The sequence below is a fragment of the Rattus rattus genome, chromosome 8 (genome assembly GCF_011064425.1).
Source record: "Rattus rattus isolate New Zealand chromosome 8, Rrattus_CSIRO_v1, whole genome shotgun sequence".
Classification (NCBI taxonomy): domain Eukaryota; kingdom Metazoa; phylum Chordata; class Mammalia; order Rodentia; family Muridae; genus Rattus; species Rattus rattus.
In genome coordinates, this window is record NC_046161.1 from 96757861 (window position 1) to 96778985 (window position 21125).

Consider the following 21125-nt stretch of genomic DNA (forward strand, 5'->3'; position numbering starts at 1 on the left):
TAGTGAACCATCCTCATGGCAGCTTCCAGATCTTTCTGAGTCCACCCAAGTTCCCCCAAATTAAGGACTAGCTTTTAGTTTATGTGAATAACATCTGCTACAGCTGACATATTAATTACTTGTTTAATTCCCAACTAATACTAATCTGTGGAAAGAATTTAAAAATTCAATACATATTAACACAAATTTTTTTTTATTTTTCTTCTTTTTCTTTTTTCTTTTTTTCGGAGCTGGGGACTGAACCCAGGGCCTTGCACTTGCTAGGCAAGCGCTCTACCGCTGAGCTAAATCCCCAACCCCAAACACAAAATTTATATATCATGTAGATACACACATATAGACAGCCATATATACATATATATATGTATATATATATATACACATAAATTTGTGTGAGTACACACACACACACACACACACACACACACACACTGATGGAAAAGCCATCATCCTCCTCCCCCCAGTGCTGATCAGTCAACACATGGTAAGCCAGGGCTGTCTGTACTGCTGAGCTAACCTGGACCCTACTTTCTCTACAAAAGCTAGAATCCAACCAATCTGTCGGGCAGCAGCAGCAGCAGCAGCAGCGTAATGTGGGGGTTTGTAAATAAACCATGAGAAAATCAATTCTCAGACAAAAGTTAGAAAAGGAAGGAGTATTTGCTTTTCCAGAATAGACATTTTTATTTACCACACTAAAACTCAACAAAGATTACTTAAATGTAAGCATTGTACAGTGCAAAGCTGCATCAATGAGCTTTCCATAACCTGCCACATTAAAATCTATTATCTACTACCTTTTTTCAGCTGAATCCACTGACCTTTAATCTACTGAAATTTAATAATCTCAGACACCAATCATTTGGAAAATATTGATTCATCTAGTTATTCAAATACAAATGCTGACATATTTACTCAATTTAAATTTGCTAAAAATCATTACTAATGCCATTAGAGTTTTTAAACACTGGGAAATTATCTAAAGCTGTTCATGGTAGTGCATAAAATTTTATAGTAACTTGAATTCCTACTTCAAAGCCTCTTCTTATCAGTAGTAACATTGCTCTCTTAAGTGAAGACCCCCTCACCTCACAGGTGCTCACAGGCTCCTGAGACAGCTAGCGTCCTTCAGCTTACACATGCTTCCCACTCACTGTACACTGCTAAAAACGTTATCCTCAAGGGCCAAGTTTGTCTTCATTATTTATTCACTTTACATCCCGATTACCGCCCCCCACTCTTCCTGGTCCTCCCCTCATACAGTCCCTCCCCCAATCCTTTCCTCCCTTTCAACTATGAGAGGGTGGAGGCCCCCCTGGGTATCTTAACACCCTAGTACATCAAATTTTATAAAGTTAATTTTATTCCTCTGTCAAGAACATTCCAGACACATGAGAAAGGGCCTCCTTCACTATGCGCCCACAATGTCCTGGGGCTTGCTACCCCTACCTCCCAAGCAGCATGGCTGGCATTAGTGGTGTGCACTCCCACACCTAGCTGTTGTAATGGTTTGGGGAACAACAGAGAAAATTTGACTACTGATACTGCTTGAAGCCACTTCCAATTGTGCTCAGTTTTATATATCATAATTTTTGCCATTAACACAAAAAGCCTACAGTAACAAGAAAAATTCAGTATTATTAAAATAGTTTTGACATCCAGATTCCCTTATTAGTCAAAAATATTTTAACTGAAATGCAACAGACATTTTAATTTAACTAGTACGTTATAAAATATTTCCTGAGAGACTGTATGCCTGTAATCACATCTACCTGGCAAACTGACAGGACAGCACAGTTGGGCAAGACCAGCCTGAGCAAGAGGGAGACCTCCATCTCAAATCAGAACAAACACAGCAACCACAACTAAATCTGTGCTTGTTGTTTAATCTGATTCATTTTAATTCACTTTTATTTCCAAAGTAAAAAACCACTCAGTTTATAAAAACAACCAACGGATTAAATTTGTAAAAATGGAAGGACTTTTCTTACCACAGTGATACTGACGGCATCGTCAAACTGACGCATTAAAATGCTGATGACTGCCGAAGCCAGAAGCAGCATGATGAGGGGATTTTTAAACTGGAAGGTGAGAGCAAACAAGTCAATACTCTTGTATGAGTAACAGTTCTTCTTTATCTCAATAAAGGCTTTTAAAAGGGGGGACATCACTATAAAACTACCAGAGTCTACCAGTGGTTTATTTTCAAGCAACAACAAAAAAAAGAGTTTATTCCTTAAAAACTACAGATCAGGGTTGGGGATTTAGCTCAGTGGTAGAGCGCTTGCCTAGGAAGCCCAAGGCCCTGGGTTCGGGCCCCAACTCCGAAAAAAAAAAAAAAAAAAAAAGAACCAAAAAAAACTACAGATCAGCTCCTTTTCAGAAAAAGAAAATTAAGTATCAATCTAGAAAACAAGACACACACCAACACACAGTCCGCCTTCTTAAGGCCTCAGTTCTGCTGCCTTAGACAAGCAAAAAGACAAGCAAAGCTTTGCTCACTGACAATGCCCTCCCTCAGTAGGAAGCTGAGGGCCACTGCTCACAGTATCTCTATGTTAGCACACCAAACTTTCCTAGTTAAAACCAGCCACAGAACTATCCCACTTCTTATCCTAATGTAATTCTACTACATTTTTTAAAGCTGCAGTAAGCCTTTGCTAACTCTTAAGAGAAAGGTACCTAGGAATGGCCATAATCTACTATGAGCTTGCTGTTTCCTGAGGGAGGTCACCACCAATGGAAGCAAGTGGAAATTATATGGTTGATAAGAAAGAAAATATAGCTTATGCCCTGGCACTCAGGATGTAATTATATGAATTAATAATTCTCTAAGCTGGCCGAGATAGCCTTCAACAACAGCAGCCTCCTGTAACTAGGAGGCCGCTGTCTGGTGCTGCCCGCTGGCGCTCAGCAGACAAAGTGCTGCCCTCTAAGTTATACTCACTCCCATCAGACTTTTGTCTAAAATCAAATAAAGATTCAGAACTAAAACTATAGAAAATCTAACTTAACATGTAAATTTTTAAGAAAAAAGTTGTAAAGTAATTATCTCCTTTCTTTGCGAGTAAATCTCAGGAGATGAACAGCTATAAAGTTGATGTAAGTTTTACAGCAGAGATGATAGAGGGAAAGTATCTTACTTGAGAAATGTACTTCTTCCATAATGGTTCATCTTCACTGATATCAAACTCATTCCAGCCATGGAAGGCTCGCCTGTGACTAACTTCAGATTTGTTTAAGCCATTCTGAAGATCAGCCTATTAGATTTTACATTAAAAGTCATTTAAAATGTTAGAGAGCAAAGAAAAACACAAAAGAATACATAATATACGATCACATTAAAGAAGCCTTTTAAACATGTATACCAACACTCTGTTGTACATACATGTGTGCATCACCTGCTTGCACTGCCTACAGAGACCAGAAGAGAGCACTGGATCTGCTAAGCTGGAGTTACAGATAATTTGAGCCACCAAGTGGTTGTTGAGAACTGAACCTGGGTCTTCTGCAAGAACCTTAACCACTGAGCCATCTCTCTGGTCTCTAATAATCACAAAGTTTCCCAGAGGTTTTGTATTGGACCTAGAGTCATACTCGGACAAAATTAACTATAAAGGGACAAGGAAAAGCTTTCTGGAACAATAAAAATGTTCTGTATTTTAGCAGGCATGTTAGCTCACACACAATACCAGCACTTGAGGATGAGGCAAGAGAATCATCTTATGTTGGAAGCCAATCTGAGATGCAGTGAGTTCTAAGCTACAGGGTAAGCTCCTGATTAGTCACCTTTGTCAAAATATTAAAAACTAGTGTAGAGTTAAACTTAGTTTTATTTTGTTAAATAGACATGTCAAACTGTCTCTTAAATACATATTTATACCAAGTCAACTCTGCCAAGGCTTAGGAAACAATGTAGGAGGGGAAGGGAAGGACATAAGAGCCAAACCAGGAGAGGAGAGCCAAGAAGCACCATCTTGTAGGTAGGACAAAGCTACTGTCTTATAAGCATGACATGGCCCAGGTACTCGGGAAGTCACTACGGCTGTAGGTGCCTGCACAGAGTCTGAGCAATACTGGGTCAGTAAAGATACAGTCACAAATAGGGATGCGGGAGGGTTCATGGAGCTCATCCTACCAGGGGACTAATGACTGTTAGGAGTTGCTAGAAAAAAAGTCGCTGTCTCAGACATGTAGCCATCATCCCATGCAGGCCCACTCACTTAGTCCTAGTTAAACCCCGTGGGCCACAAAGAAGAATAAAGGCCATGGAAATGTGATGGGGACTTCGAAGAAAGGAGAAGAAAGGCCAGGGCTGGTGAGTAAGAGGGCAGAGGAACAGAGTAGCCATAATACACTATACCCATGTATGAAATTACCAAAGGTTACGTTGTTAAAAGTACACTGGTTGGGGCCGGGGATTTAGCTCAGTGGTAGAGCGCTTGCCTAGGAAGCGCAAGGCCCTGGGTTCGGTCCCCAGCTCCGAAAAAAAGAACCAAAAAGAAAAGTACACTGGTATATTATATCAATTTTATCTCAGTAAGCAACAAATTAGTTTTTCTTTTCTATGGAGAAAGGGGTTAATAAAAGTAGGTCATAGTTTATATTTTAATTAGTTTTAAATTATTTTTTCTGAAGCTAGTATCTCAGAAAGAATATTCAGTGGGCTCTAAACTGCCTTCCTCTGAGCTTATTAAACCTGAGGCTAAAATTATGTTTGCTTTGCCCCTAGACTATGCTATTATATCAAAATAATAAACTGACCATGAACTTGTTCTTAGGACATGGCAATATCATCTAAGTCCTTCAGGTGCTATCATGGTTTTAACAGTCATAAGAAAAATGAAATTACAGCATCCCAGAAATGGCTAATTTCACTGGCCAGCAAGTTGGCAAAAGTTTAATAAAATCAAGCTTTCTAAACTTAAATTTATTTAAAACAAGTGGTTTTAGAACTAAGTATAAAATACAATTTTCTCAAAATTGGATACCAATGTTTTTGAAGCAACAATTAAAATGGCTGAAAATTAAAAATACTCTTTTCTTCATGTTTGACTAGATAGTACTTTTTAAAACTAGAAAGAAAATAAAATTACCTAATTAATACTTATTTGCAACCATGAACTTGTATTTAGCTTTGATTTTACCTTAGAAAAATCTATTTAAATTTAAAAAAAAAAATCCTAACACCACTTATATTACTAATTAAATTACTCTCCTAACCCAAATGATACACAGAGCAAACAGATGCTGGCCATACTCCTCATCTGGGGCCAGCTCCCCCACACAGCTATTTACAGTGTTTAAATTCTCCAACCACATTTCCTGTCATGCTGTCATGCTTAACTAGGGGGCTATTATGCTGGACAGCACAGAGAGTGTTCCTATCACTGAAGGGGACATAAGGGGCCAGCACTAACTTAGTCCCCACCCTCATACCCCCATACCCCACCCTCCACCCCCACCCCCACAGAGCCTGGCCACATACCTGGAGAAGGCCTGCGACCTCACTGACTGCTAACTCACTTGCTCTCTTTGATGTCAGTACAGGGATCATTGTCTCATTTTCAACATTAGGGATCTTTTGAAATCGTGCAACCTAGAAACAAAAACAAAGAAACGTACGTGAATACACTAGTAGAATGGAGTCTAGAATAAATGAAAATGCAAATTCACAGCAATTTACTTTACACTTAAGGAAGTATGCGGACATCAACTGTCAGTATCTAAGACAACTCAATACTGACACTTTTCTCGAAAGCAAATTTCACAAGCACAGACACCTGTTAATACAAACTCTTCACATCACGTTTTTTAAAGATTCTTTCATTTCTCCAACAACATAAGACTCAAAACAGAAGCTCTCCTCTCAGATCCTGATGACTATGCACAATCATAATCCTAATCCTAATCATAATCAAGTCATTACGTTAATTCCAGGAACAAGAGCTCTAAGCTTTCTCCACTTTACTCTTCCCCTGTTCACTCCTCTTTGAGACACCTGGCTACACTTCCAAACCTCGACAGCAAGCAAGGCCAAAACGTGATTCTCACACACAGCACGAGAAACCCGAGGAGCTCAAGAGACCAGCCAAGCAGAGGTAAGAGGTGACAGGTTAGTTGGTGGGTTAGGACCATGCAGTGTCACAGAAATGGTAGCAATGATGACAGCTATTTCATTCGGCTTTGTAAGCCGTATCAATAGTGCACCCCCAAGTCTAGAAACAAATATCCAATTCAGATTTGTCTTTGGTGCTAGCTGAGATTCCCTACGGACACAGACCTGAAGGAAAGGACAGCTCCAGGTTCCTCACTACTCAAGCTGAGATTCTGCCAACGGCCCCGGCCGCCTGGTGAAATAACACTCAAATGAAAACATTCCTGCCCCTGCTATGACGTGGGTTCCTGAGCCAAAATTATCAATATTTTCAGGACAACATAATTTCCTAAGATTTTTAAGTAACTATTCTTTAAAACAACAAATAGTAACTCACAATTCTATTACTACTAGTGTTTATAGATTTGAACTATTATGTATAACTACTATTGATTTAGTGCAAACAAAACAAAAAAGCAAAAACAAAAACAAAGAAACAGCCCAGAGGGGAGAGAGTAGTCCATCAGCATCAGCATGTTCATGATTCTGGGGCAGAAAGAATATTTATTTCCTAATGTCAGTTATTAGAAAGGCATTACTGAGTCTTTACATAGTATAAAGTAAACAGTAGTGATATTTCTAACAAAGAATGTTAGTGACACACTTCTGAGGAAATCTTAGATCACTCTTGTGCAAAGCCTTAACATTATTTTGTAGCATAATATTTTCATGTAACTAAGACGACTAAATTTGAGAATTTCCTAGAACCATTGAAATGCCCTGCTTCCAAATTCATAAAACAAACTTAACATAGCGGCCTTTACTGAACCATCTTAAGTATGTCAGTACAGAACTTACTTTTCAAAATAGGTTAGACTTAAAATAATGTTTCAGCTAACATATTTTCTATCATTAATCCACTAGCCAGAAGTACAGTTCAGTATTAGAGTGTATGCTGATGCCTAGTATGCTTAAGACTCTGAGTGAAGACCCCAGCGTGAAAACAAAGGTATTGAAAATTGCTAACTCTGGCACTCAATACATAGTATAAAAGATTTATTCAAAATTCTCAAGTAATCTTTTGGCAAATGGTGCATATAAAGGGTCTAAATTTGAGCACACTTTATATAAAACCCTTCAAGGGCATTCTGTTGGCCCAAACAAGCTGAAACCCTCAAGAACTAAGACTTCAAATAATAAAGGGTAAGAAAGGAAGGACTGTGACGACAGCTCTCTGAGCACATCAAGGGCTGTTCTGAGATCCTCTCCAACTGTAACCACATCTCCTGTCTCAAGTATGTTCACAAGTGGAGGAGAACTAACGGCAACAAAGCAAAGCATCTAAGTCCTGCCCAGAATGCTGCATGGAGTTCACTGCCGTTACTTAGTGAGTCCTTGGTGAGGCACACAGCCGCAGACGCTTACTTGGAATGAGGAGATAACTAGCAATGAGGCATGTAGGGACCTCCATGAATGAGTGGAGCCCGCCCATTGGAGAGAATTGTCTCTAAGAGCCTGCTTACCCTAACTGCTGAACAGAGACACCGCTAAGAACAGAACATAAAACAGATGCTAGCCCCAAAAAGGAAGCATTCGAGGTGATTCACTGAGGAAAGATGGCAGCAGCACCTTTGATGCCCACGAAGAGGCATCATCCCGAGGGGCAGAGGTGCTGACTGGACAGGTAAAGAAGGCGGCACTGGGTTTCTTAGGAATAAGACCCAAGTCAGGAAGAACTAAAGAGCTTCGTGCTTCTGTTTTACAACATAGCATGGAGCGTGAAACTGTGTGTCAGCTAACACTGCGTGCTCAGAGCACCTCTAGCTGTCTAAGTGCCCGCTCTGTCTTGATAGGGCAAGCTAATTAAATTTCAGGTGCAGTCACAGTAATTTCTACTCAGGTCTCATCTTCCTCCCCTAAGAGAATGCTTTCTCTGTTAAAAAAGGATTCAAAGATAAATCTTAAAGGCAATGTCTTACAGCCTGAAATTTGCTGTCAAGGTAAGCTCCATGTGTTTGCAGCCAGATTTACTTTTCACACTCATTCTATAAAAGTATAGAATACTTTTATAAAATGTACACAGGTATAAAAGTAAAACTGCTGACCCTTCTTAAGGACCAAGAAGGGTAATGGGCAGAGCAATCTGATCTGGAAAGTAAGCAGGCTATAAGGGGCAGACCCCAGGCTCTGGTAAAACCTGCACACTCGTGGTTCTATATCCATTATGTCCACCTGTTCAAGGCTTCAGTCTTGGTGTCACTGACACAGAAATGCCCAGGAGTCAGACTGAGGGACAAGTGCATCCCTGTATTTACTAGGTCTTACATAATAAGAAACTTGGAAAGGATAGGTAGAATATAGAAAAATAAAACAAATTTAGGTTAAAGGCTAAGAGGCCTGCAAGTTTTTAGCAGTGGGAACTGGATTTCCAAGGGAGAGGACGGGGCCCACAGCTGTGTTAGCATTTCTACAGGGCTGATAGAAAAATTAGAATTACTGTTTCCATTAACTGTAGAAAGAATGTTGCAGACACAGGCCCAAGTTATGTTATTAGCCATCATGATAGCTATTTATTGTCCACTTCTATTTCTGACCTAACATGGATGACTACCAGGGAAATCCGTTTAGGATGAACTGACATGGCACTAATTTCCACCACCTGACAAGGTCTAACAAGACAGACTAACAATGTAGGCAAGAGAGGGTGAATGCAAGTGAAGACCACAGTAAGACACCACTCTGAAATACTAGAATCCACTACAACAGTTAAAAGTCAAAAGGACAGAGGGAGATACAGTGCTGGTGAAAGCGGAGAGGGGTGGAACAGTCACACTCCTGTGTGGCTGTTAAATGTGCAGCTACTACAGGAACTGTTCAGCCGCTGTTACATGCTATTCTTATGTTAATAAGCAAGAATTTGGCCTTTCTTAGTTAAATGAAAAGTTATTCCATATTTTAAAGTCTGAATGGTTTAGTTAATTTGAGAAATACAAAATATAAAAAGATCAAGTTCATCTGAAGGTAAATGCATCTTACAAGATCTGGTGGCTACCACATCTTGTTTAAAGAAATCTACGGTCTCCACAGTCAACCACGCTTATCTCCTAGTTGGTCTTAAACATCCTGAAGGCTGAAGGGTAGAGCCACCCTCTAGTGGCCAAACCTGCTTTGCAACTGAAGCTCTGGTTTTAATCTCTAGTGTTGGGGGTGGGGGAGGGTAGCTATTAATGTACCTTAAATTGCTACTTCAGAGCCTTCCACTTTGTAAACTACTACACTGTGGACCACTAACTCATACAACAAACTAACCTTTTACAAACAAGAGCCCACAGACACAACCACTACTCCCATGATCTATATCCTACAAAGGTGAATTAATTCAAAAGTCAATTAATACCAAAACACAAACACTCATAAGCACATACTGCAGAATCTTTCAAGTATTTAGTGTGTAAATAATTAATTTATGTTGGTCTTTATTCATTAAATACCTTCATAGTTCCACAGAAGACAGATTTTATTTTACAGAGAGTCCAGAATTTACTTTCTATTTTTTATAGCAAGCACTACTACACACAAGTTTCTAATGTGACACACATCCAAATTACACAGAAGCTGCTATGGACAGAACTGTGCCCCTAGAATTCATACTGAAGTGCCAACCCCTTAAAGTGATGGCATTCAGAGAGCCCCTTTAGCAAGTTAGGCAGGTTCTGAGATAATGCCTTCAAGATAGGCTAGGTGCCTGACAAAGACAGACGAGGAAAGCTGCTTCTCCCTTGCCCACCAGGTAAGGAGCCGAGCAGGTGAGGCCTCTCCTGGAACTCTATCACACAGCACCCGACCTGGCTCCTCACGTCCTCCAGAGCTTAGAGAATAAATGTCTACTACAGCAGAAATGGGCTGAGATACAGGTCTTTATGCTTTTTATAAACACAACTATGCGGCCACCACCTCCAGAGAGCATAAATCATTAGGTCTGGAATGTAGTCAAAACATTCTTATTTTTTTTTAATTCTCCATGTTCAGTCTAACGTGCAGCTAAAGTTAATAATCACTGACTTGAAGAAGGCACAGTATAGACAGAAAACAAAAATTAAAAAGAGTCAAAATGAGAGCAGGTCCAAACAAGAACTGAAGTTCACTGTGATCTCGGAACCAAGGAGACTAATTTTAAAAGTGATTGCTTTACTCGCTGGAGATGTAGCTGAATTGGTAAGAAGCCCCAGGATCAATCTCTAAAGCTACACGTTGATGTACATTTGTAATCCTAGCACTCCTGAGATGGAAGAAAGAAGCCATTCTTAACTACATAGAAACTACATATACAAATTTTAAAACAAATTCTTGTAGATTAAAGTCAAAAGTGAAGGACACTAAATAATTCAATCTAGAAGTAATAGCATAATCCAGGTAGAATGTATACTTTTGATACCTAGATTAAGAAAATAGTGAAATTTTGATCCTTAAAATATCCAAACACCTCCCAAGCCCCACCCACTTTCACTGATGTTCTGGTTGAGGAGGATCATTCTGGAAGCCCACTCATGTCCATACTGTACACATTCTATGGTGTAACAAGAATCAAACCAAACAGCTTCAGAGCTTAGGGTGGGACAAGACAGCAGGCTCCTCCAACTTCAAATTCAAGGTCTCGGGTTTCATCAAAAAGCTAAATTTAAGTAAGGAGTTCTACAGCTCTAAAAGAGGAGTTGGAAATACTTCAGCTCTCAGTCCTCACAGCTTACCAGTAAGCAACAGCAGGCTGTATAAAGCATGGGTTACATGAGTCCTCAGCACTCTGAACCGGCAGGTCTGAGTAAGAAGACGCATTTCTAACAAGGTTTAAGTAGTGATGCTTCTGGACCAGGGGCTACACCTGAGAACCACCCCTACAGTCGAGCTCAGACCTGATCAACTTAATGCATAACTGCAAGTCTGTTTTCCCAGCTGTGTGACCAAGAACACCTTGTTTATCTTCCCAGTTCCTTTCCTCAGAGGAAAACTAGGAAAAATACCTATTCTGGTTTCAACAAAAATAAGAGGCAAACATCATAAAAAGTGTTTATCAGAATATATAACAAGCAATCAGATTCTAGGGAACACCAATATGTATGTCTCACCACACTCTAGATCTTGAGAAGTGTTTAACAATGTTTTTGACATCTTAGTAGCTTTTGAAAATGTCTTAATAACATCAAAACTAATGATAGGAAAAAAGCAGTAGGCTTCTCTGTCTTAATTGGGCAATTATGTAGCAAACAGAAAGAGAATGTACCCTGAATGTTACCCTCCACACCTTAAAAATGATCTTCCACTGGAAGCACCAAAGATAAGCTGATCTGAATACCCCTCTATCCTCTGCCGTCAGATGCTTTCTACAAAGAACAGGCAAAGCCATGAGCCCCACGGAAGGTGCTGAGATTGAGATTTCCACCAGAAGCCCCTTTATTGGCAAAGGAAGCTGTGCAAACAGAAAGTCAACGTCTCTTCTGATTTGGTTCTTCAAGGATTACACCCTAGCAAAGGACTAACAGAGGTCAGCAAGCATCTTGGACTGGCCAAACCCCCTTAGATTAGGATCTGCTCAGCCCTACCAATGAGGAAATGGCTAGCACAGCAAGGCTAAGGAAATGTGAACCCACTCTTACGAAACAATGCACAGGCAAAAAAGGCTGAAAGGCCACTTCTGTCTAGAGATGTGCAGATACCAAAATATACAGGAACATCCACAAATGCTTCTGTAATATTCACGCTGACAGATGGCCTGCCAACTGTACTCGCCAAAATTACCAACATAAAAATTCTGTCTTACAGTCTAAAGGGCAGGATGAAATGTGTTGATTCTCAAACCAGATCTAGATTAATGCTTCTTAACATCACTGCACATTAAAGAGTCAGAAGGGCTGCTGTTCTCATCCCTATGGTCAGACACATACGCCATTCTGAGGACTGGAAGGCTCCAGAGATGAGCACGTCTTTATTCGCTCCAACTCACAAGCACAGGCACCAGAGGAACATGAAACTTTCCAAAGAATGAGTTCGGCAAAGCACAGGCTGTGGAAACTCTACAGAATAAAAAGCATGTTCTGTCAACCAACCAACTACAGGAAAAGAAAGGGAAACAGGTTCAAACTATAAGATCCTGAAAAGATGTCCCCAGAGGTGTTCGGGAAAAGGGGCTGCTACTTGGATCTTGGTTTAAACAGTTGTTTTCCAACCTCAACCAAGGATCTCACTTTTCATGTGTTTTTCTCCAACTTTTTTAAGATTAACAAGCAGATTATTTTTATACAATAGTCCCATTTTATAAATCATGATTTAGATGTTCCTCATTTGTTCAGATAAGGCACCAGTGAAGGGATGGTGTACCCCTCTCAGCACATACCAAAAGGCACAGATGCTTTCAACAGAATAAATTTTGCCACTTTGCCCCTCCAAAATTCCTCTGTTGAATCCTTAACTCCCAGTATGTCTGTTGACTGTGTCTCAATGACACTGCATTAGAAACTGGCTCATTACAGAGGTGACGGTGGCTCTACACAAAGAGGAAGCAGAGAATGAGCACGCAGAAGACAGAACCATGGATGACACAGCAAGACAAAGAGAGGCCTCACCAGAAGCCGGTGCTGTACCCATGTAACTCTGGACTTCTAACCTTACGCAAAGTAACTTCTTGTTTCAAGTACACAGCAGCTCAGGCATAACAGTGTGACTTTCCTGTGAATAGTGGTGGGAATTTTGATCACTTTACTAAAATGGTTGGATTTTTCTATCAAATTACCATTTGAGGATTTATAATTAATACCTTTCATACACTCGTTACTTTGAACCCATGTGAAGTATCAGGTATTTTACCATACTTTGCCCAATAGATACGACTTTCCAGTAGTGCTGCCGTCCGATTGTTCTGTCTACGTAAACTACACGAACTCCTCAGCTTCTTTGCTGTTTCTGTGAGGGCTTTACATAACAGTTTGTGTCATGGACCTCCTATGAGTCTGTGGATTATTCATTATATCACACAATCATTCTATTGCTTATAATGTCCCAGATGTGGCCCGCAGAGAACACTGAATAGGCTTGCTTATCCTGACCTATGCTCACCAACTTTTGAGGATTTCCTTATTTTCTAGCATAAGATACTCCAAGATTGTATTTTCTTAGCCACGGCACTAGAACTAAACAATTCTCAAGCAAGCTTTGGTTCCTTTTATTGAAGGTAATATTCAGACATGTTACAGATTCGTGAGCACTACAAGAGACAATTAAGGAATATATTCATACACACACCATTTTGGTTAATCTTGAATACACGAAAATGTATCTTAATTCTGTTAAAGGTAAAAACGGAAGTGTTGTATCTGGTTTCCATTCTTCCACCTCTATAACCAATCTGTTTCTAAACATCCTATCCCATCTCTGTTTCCTTCTGCACAGATAAGATACATGGTTTCTTATTTCTTCTTTGATTTAAGGTAACACTGAATGCAGATACCTTCTTTTTACTCAATAATATATATCCACATCACTCAGCTATTCAGAGAGCTCCCTTATTCTTACTGCTGTTGAGTTTGAAAACAACCATAGGTCTTCAACAGTTGCAAACAATGAACTATAAAGTATGCATTTCATGTTGGAGGTATGGCCTAAGAAATTTTCCAAAGGCAAAGGCAAATGCCATCTGTGGAGTTTGTTGAATAGTACCAGACCCTCTACATAGGATGCACACACACCAGCACATGTATGGGCGCAGAGGACAGCATAAGGTCATTAGTTCTCTCCTTCAGACATCTGTTTCCTGTGGTCCCATCATTAAGGTGGGCTTCTAGACTAACAGAGCTAATACAAGGTATCTATCTCTGTATTCTGATTTGCATATTTCTTTGAGTAAATATGAATTATATCTCTTACAAGTACAGTTGATTTTAGTATTTTACAGGAATTATCTTTTATGTACTTTGAACATTTATCAGGTTTTTCAATTGTTAGAGCTCTTTACATAAAGGATATCTTAGCCTTTATCTGTTACTTAGTGCAGACATCTTCTGACAGCTCTATTTCCTTTTTTACAATATAGAATTTCCATCTTTATGTAATAAAATTTAGCAATCCTCCATATCTAAGTCATTCTTAAGAATGGCCATATTTTAAAGAACTATAATACCTAATTCTATTAAGTTTATGATACTCAATAATTAAGCATAATTCTATTAACGTCATGGTATTCAGTAATTAAGCACATGATGACAAAATTGCACAATGTTTCACTCATGTCTAGAATTCTAGATCAGCATGACAACTTGTGTCAAAAACCAAACGAGCAAACAGACAAAAGGCTGAACAGAATGACCATGTGCCTGTAGTTCTGCTTCTAAGAGTAAAGCCAATACAGTTAAAAGGACCAGATACTTAGCATTTCTCTAACAGCCAAAGCCTGGAAATAACTCTGTCTGTCCAAAGGTGAATGAATAGATACAAGGTGGTATACAAGTTTGCCATTCATAAGACAGATAGGAGTTTTGATATATCACATAACATGAATGAACTTAGAAAGCATACTAGGTAAACTTAAAGTAACACAGACACAAAGAAAACATAAAATTAATCACCCTTCTGTTAACTAGGAAACACATTAGTAGTAGCCAAGGCACTGTGTTTAAAGTTTCTCTTTAGAATGATGAAAAGTTAACAACACATCACAATTTTCTCTCTCTCATTCATTCCAGCTTATCTGCTAACTCTTACTTGCCAAAATGTTATACACTTTCTTCAAACTTTAAAAAAAAAATGTAAAAGTCAGTAAATACTATTTTGCTAAAATCCTACCAACCTTCCTTTCTACACATACAGTTCATTACAAAAACCAATGTTTTATATAATGGAAACCCTTTTTTTTTTCTAAACATTCAGTCTCTTTAGCCCTAGAATTGATAACGGCAATTTCACTTCGTTGATATATAGAACTATTCTTTGTTCTCTTTGAAAAACACAATATATTTCTTACCCCATTATGAAATAAATACAGTAGACAAAAAACACAATCACTGACCCTTTATATAAATTTAGCTCATCTACTGTGATACCTTTCACTATAACAAAAATTCCCACTTTTACCCTTCAATGAAAGTTCTTCCTAGGATACATTAAAGTTAAGTTTGAACACTTTTCTTCAACAATGCAATAAGAAATCAATTACAAACATTCTCCTGCCAGAGGTCTTCCATCTAATACCAAAACTTATAGAATGTAGCAAGTAGTACTGAGAGAAGTTGCTGGCCATAAATATCTACGTTAAAAAAAGTCTCAAACAATCTTATTTTACACTTCAAGAAAACAGAAAAAGCAGACTTGAGAATATAGTTTGGCTGATAAATACTTGTCTATTATGCACGACACCCCCAGAGTTGAAGCAGGAGAACAACATTCAAGGTCCTCTCTAACTACACAGAAAGCTCAAGGCTAGCCTGGGTAACAGGAGACCCTGGGTAACAGAGAACAAGAAGAAGAGCAAGAACCGGTCCCCAGCTCCGGAAAAAAAAAAAAAAAAAAAAGAGCAAGAACCAAAGACAAGGAAACAAGAGGGGGAAGGGGGGATGGGAGGAGGTAACAGAGGTAGAAGAGGAAGACAAGAAAGAAAGGAAGGAAAGAAGAAAAGGAAGAAAAAGAAAGAAAGAAAGAAAAGAAAGAAAGAAAGAAAAAGAAAGAAAGAAAGAAAGAAAGAAAGAAAGAAAGAAAGAAAGAAAGAAAGAAAGAGAGGGAAGGAAGGGGAAGGGGGGGAAGGGGGAAGGGGGGAGAAGGGGAAGGGGGAAGGGAAGGGGAAGAGGGAAGGGGGGGAAGGGGAAGGGGAAGGGAAGGGGGAAGGGGGGAAGGGAAGGGGGAAGGGGAAGGGGGGAAGGGAAGGGGGAAGGAAGGGGGAAGGAAGGGAAGGGAAGAAAAGAAAAGAAAGAAAGAAAGAAAAAAAAAAGAAGCGAGCGAGCCAGCCCAAAGATTGGGCACAAGAATTAGAACAGAAGCAAATGAAACAACAATGGTGGGGTTCGACTAAATGACTAAATGCTGGCTTCTTAAAAAGATAAAACTGAGACCCCTTTACTAGACTAACAGAAAAAAAAAAGTCAAAAAGAAAAAAACATTCTAACCCTGAATACACAAATACAACTCATAGAGCACTATCATCAATAACTGTCCACTAATAAACTGAATAACTCGGAACAAATGGGTAAACTGAAACTGACCAGAATCCAGAAATAAGTCTATGCATATACTATAAGTGGATTTTCAACAAGGATTCCAAAACTATATAGTAGGAAGGGTGACAGGAAAACTGCTAATCTGCAGTGCAAAAGAATAAATCCATTCCTCATCTTTCAACATACCAATATTACAGAATGGGATCCTAACCCAAACTTAAATCTGAAACTGTATGACTCAGTACACTACATCTTCAACTGGGCTACAACCTGTTGAACCCATTGACAACTCAGATACCCAGTATGGATCCAAGATGACATCAGCACAGGCTTCATTATGGAAATAAAACAAAGGCGCTTATCAGACACCAGTTCGAAAAAACAAAATATCTCCACTTCCTCTTTGCAAAAGTAAATTCCTATGTATTACAGACAAATGTAAAAAACAACTGTTAGCAAATGATAAGGCTCTAGAAAAATAATTCAGAGAAACATGAAGGTAAGTGGACTTATCCACCATTTAAAAGGACTCCTCAGTGTGACTTCAGTACGAAAAAGGGAAATAAATACCAACCCTTCACAACCCTTCACAACCCTTCACTGTGTTACACATACATACACACACACACACAAGACACACACACACACACACACACACACACACACACACGCGCACACACACACACACACACACACAAAGCTTTTCCACCAGAGGAATAACAAGCTCTGAAAGTTTACTGAAGATCAGAAATGCCTTAAGGAGTCTATGTGCACTGTAGGGCATTACGGTGGCCTACTTGAAAACATATCATACCATAGTAATAATTCTGGAAATAATTTTAAAGAGTTGAAGAGAAACAATTAAGCTTTTAAAAAGAATATTAGAGGGAAGAAGTATGGCCTGAAAAAGACACTTATGATGAGGGCAGTGTCTGACCATTACCTGGATTTCGATAAGGTTCCCATAAAAAAAGAACATGGCAGAAACAGTCAAATACTTCAGGGTGGGAAGCATGATACATGTCTAAGAGCAAAATGAATACAACCAACTCCAACAGTTGCCACAATCATCTTAAGAGAGCACTAGAAACATTTCATATGGGATAGGAAGTTGGCCCTCTTGTGATCCTGACTATTCTACGAATAATCTATCAAGTGCAGGGGATTTCACTGCCACTGTGAACCCATGGTAAAGTACACACAAAAGTTTCCAGCACTGAGTGGGTAGGCTCTCTGAGGAGATGCTAGGAACTGAGTTCTAACTTCCAAAGCATGGCTCTATGGGCCTCACATTCAGGCTGGCTCTTAAATGTTCTTCATAGTGGAACTACATCCGGCAGTAAGAGGACAGCTAGTGCTCAGTGAGAGGAGAGAGCACTTGTTCAGCATTCACAAGGCTCTGGCCTGGCGCCCCAGCACCACAGAAACAGAACCCTAGCATAATCACAGCCAGTAAATCATAGTTTCTCCCGTGCTTACAATACTTAAGAATGAAATTAAAGGTTCTAAATGCTACCAAAGAATTGTAATTAAAACGTCCATTCTAATCCACTGCAGTAGAACAAATAAACAACAACAAAAATTCATTTATCTCTGGAGACAAGCAGGGATTGTACACAGAAAAAAAATTCTTATTCCTAAGTATAATATAATATTTTAATGATGTTTTTTATAAAAAAATAAAAGAAAATAAAAACTTGCTCATTAAAAAAGTGAGAGGGGAAGCCAAGTCCTAAGAAAATGTTTGAGATAAATGTGGTGGTTTATAACCCAACCCTCGTATGCCCAAGGTAAGCTGTCAAGCCACAGTACCACTACCTTCTGTGCAGACATGCTTAAAAACTTTCGGCTCCTTTTTATCATTATTACAAATAGAACCAAACAACTAGTTACTTTTTTTCAACTCAATCCATCCTGGACGCTGTCACGGCATCTGCTGCAGCAGACCTCCCAGGACAGGCTCCACTCTAAGTATGAGCTGTACTCAGAAGAGACAATATCGGTGTATTTATTATTCTGGTAGTTACTGCGACAGAGCTCCAAAGAACTATCAGGACTCTCTCGCCATGTTCAGGAGCTTGTGCTCTGCTTGTCATCTGGCCAGGGCTGGTCCTGGCTCTGCAGAGTTTACTTCTTCACCGATAGCACTGGAAACCTTTGCATTCTTCTTGTGGTCACCCACAATCTCTTTCTGTGAAGTATAGCCTTGTGCCTTTTGTCTTTTTCTCTACAAGTTACTATACATTGCAGATTTTAAGAAGTCTTCTGAGGAAAGTAGTCTCTATCACTATTTCAAGTCTGTATATAATTGATTTTTGAGATTTCATATCATGCTTTTTTATTAAGTATTTCCCACTCCAACTTCCCATTTCCTCCCTAAGGTCATCTAGCCATATAACCCTGACTGAGTAATTCACCTTTTCTTTAAGTTAGTCTTTGTGGAAGCAAGTGAAGAGAAGAGAAATCAAACAGGATGAATTAAAGCTTCCACAGCCTCTTCATACAGTTACCTAGAATAAGGTCATATCCCAAGGGAAATACCCCAAAGGCCCCTTCCTTATTTGTGGGCTGGAGAAATGGCTCAACAGTTTAGAGCACTTGCTGCTCTTGCAGAGGACCAGATTGGTTCTCAACACTTACATCGGGAGGATCACAACTGTCTCTAACTCCAGCTCAAGGGAATCTGACGCCCTCTTCTGGCCTCCTAGGAAACCAGGCGTGTGTGCAGTACACAGATATCAACGTAGGCATTCACACATATAAATAAAACAAGAATAAACAGAATCCTTCTTTTAAAGCCATATTTAACCTATGTAAGAACACCGACTCCCGGGGTTGGGGATTTAGCTCAGTGGTAGAGCGCTTCCCTAGCAGGCGCAAGGCCCTGGGTTCAGTCCCCAGCTCCGAAAAAAAAAAGAAAAAAAAAAAGAATATCGACTCCCCAATAAAGAACAATTCACTGTGATACCTAGAAAACCCCCCAAGTACCTCTTTCACAGAAACAAACAAGCGGTTTCAAAACCCACACAGAAAAGCAAAACAGTCTGAGAAAAGCAGGCCACATAGTTCAGTTTCAGAATTACTACAAAGCCATACAGTAGTCACAGTAGTCACACCACAGCAGTCACACCACAGCAGTCACACCACAGCAGTCACACCACAGCAGTCACACCACAGCAGTCACACCACAGTAGTCACACCACAGCAGTCACGCCACAGCAGTCACGCCACAGCAGTCACGCTACAGCAGTCATGCTACAGCAGTCACACTACAGTAGTCACACTACAGTAGTCACACTACGCAGTCATACAGTGTGATGCTGGCATCAGCACAGACACAGACAATGGGACAGAGCCAAGGGCAGGCCAGGAGAGAAAGTTCACTTACGGAAAACCAAGGGCACAAAGACAACTCAGCCATGAGGTCTCCTAAATGGAGGGCACTGGGGGGGTAGGGCACTGGGGGTAGGGGCACTGGGGGGATGGGGCACAGGGGGGTAGGGGCACTGGGGGGTGGGGCACTGGGGGGTAGGGCACTGGGGGGTGGGGCACTGGGGGGGGGGCACTGGGGGTAGGGCACTGGGGGTGGGGCACTGGGGGTGGGGCACTGGGGGTGGGGCACTGGGGGGTGGGGCACTGGGGGATGGGGCACTGGGGGATGGGGCACTGGGGGTAGGGCACTGGGGGGGTAGGGCACTGGGGGGGTAGGGGCACTGGGGGTAGGGCACTGGGGGTAGGGCACTGGGGGTAGCACTCCCTGCAGGACAATACAGCTGAACTTTTATCTCAAAATTGATCAAGTGCAAAAGCTAAACTAAACGCCTAGAATAAAACACAAATCTGTACCATGTTTAATCGTCATGGTTTACAATCAAAGCAAACAAGACCGTAATCACAATTTTAAAGCTTATAATAAATGGAAGATAAACTATAACATCAAGAAATAAAAATGAAAAACCAAAGAATGGGGGAAAATACTTGAAAACCCTATCTCTGATAAGAGTCTAATAAATAACTGTGAACTGACTCTTACATAAGTATCAGTAAAGCATATATTTCTATGCAATATCTAGAAGATAGATTACATGGATGGATGGATGGACGGACAGATGTACGTATGGATAGATAGATCGATTTTCTATTTATCAACTCTTAGCTAAAAAATAAAAAGCAAATAACAAATCATGAAGTGGTTAGAGACCTGAACGTCTGCACAGATACACAAGTGGTCAGAGCACGTGAAAGCGTGCTGTGCAGCATTAGTCACTGGGGAAATGCACACCAAACGTAGAACGTACAACCACTTCATAGCCCTGGGGTGGCAACTTAAAAACAGAAGAGTAAAGTGTAGGAGAGGACGTCAGAATTATTTTGACACCTGTACTGATCACATAGCTGCAGTTTCTCAGTTAACCACGGGATCACCATATGGCTCAGCACGGCATACACACACACACACACACGCACACAAAGAATAAAAAGCATACACTTGTGCAAAAATCTATATATGAACATTCACAGCAGTATTACTTACAACTCCCCAACAGTAGAAACAGCGCAATGTCCATCAACAGTCACTCAGTAAACACGATACGGCCATACCTTAGAATGTTGTTCAGCCATGAATAGGAATAAGGTACGGACAGACCAAAGCATGAAGAAACTGCAAGACGCCAAACCACAGACTCTCACATTGCTCAGTCACAGTTAGAGAAAGTGCCCAGATAGGAAAGTACAAACACAGAAAGGACGTTAGTGTTGCCAGGAGCTGGGGAAGGAGACTAGGAAGTGAACGCTGACAGGGTGAGACTTCTTTGGGGCGGTAGTGCAAAGCT

The 21125-nt window shown here is 40.2% G+C and overlaps 1 protein-coding gene across 6 annotated transcripts in view; it reads right to left on the minus strand.

Moving 5' to 3' along the window:
• Positions 1-21125, minus strand: part of Atp2c1 (ATPase secretory pathway Ca2+ transporting 1) — a 107692-nt gene that overhangs the window by 51114 nt on the left and 35453 nt on the right. For all 6 annotated transcript variants that reach the window (XM_032910424.1, XM_032910422.1, XM_032910426.1 and 3 more), the window contains 3 exons: positions 5489-5599; positions 3144-3260; positions 1992-2081 (listed from right to left, as the gene is read on the minus strand). In XM_032910424.1, the coding sequence (XP_032766315.1) occupies positions 1992-2081; positions 3144-3260; positions 5489-5599 (318 nt within the window). The remainder of the gene's footprint in view (positions 1-1991; positions 2082-3143; positions 3261-5488; positions 5600-21125) is intronic.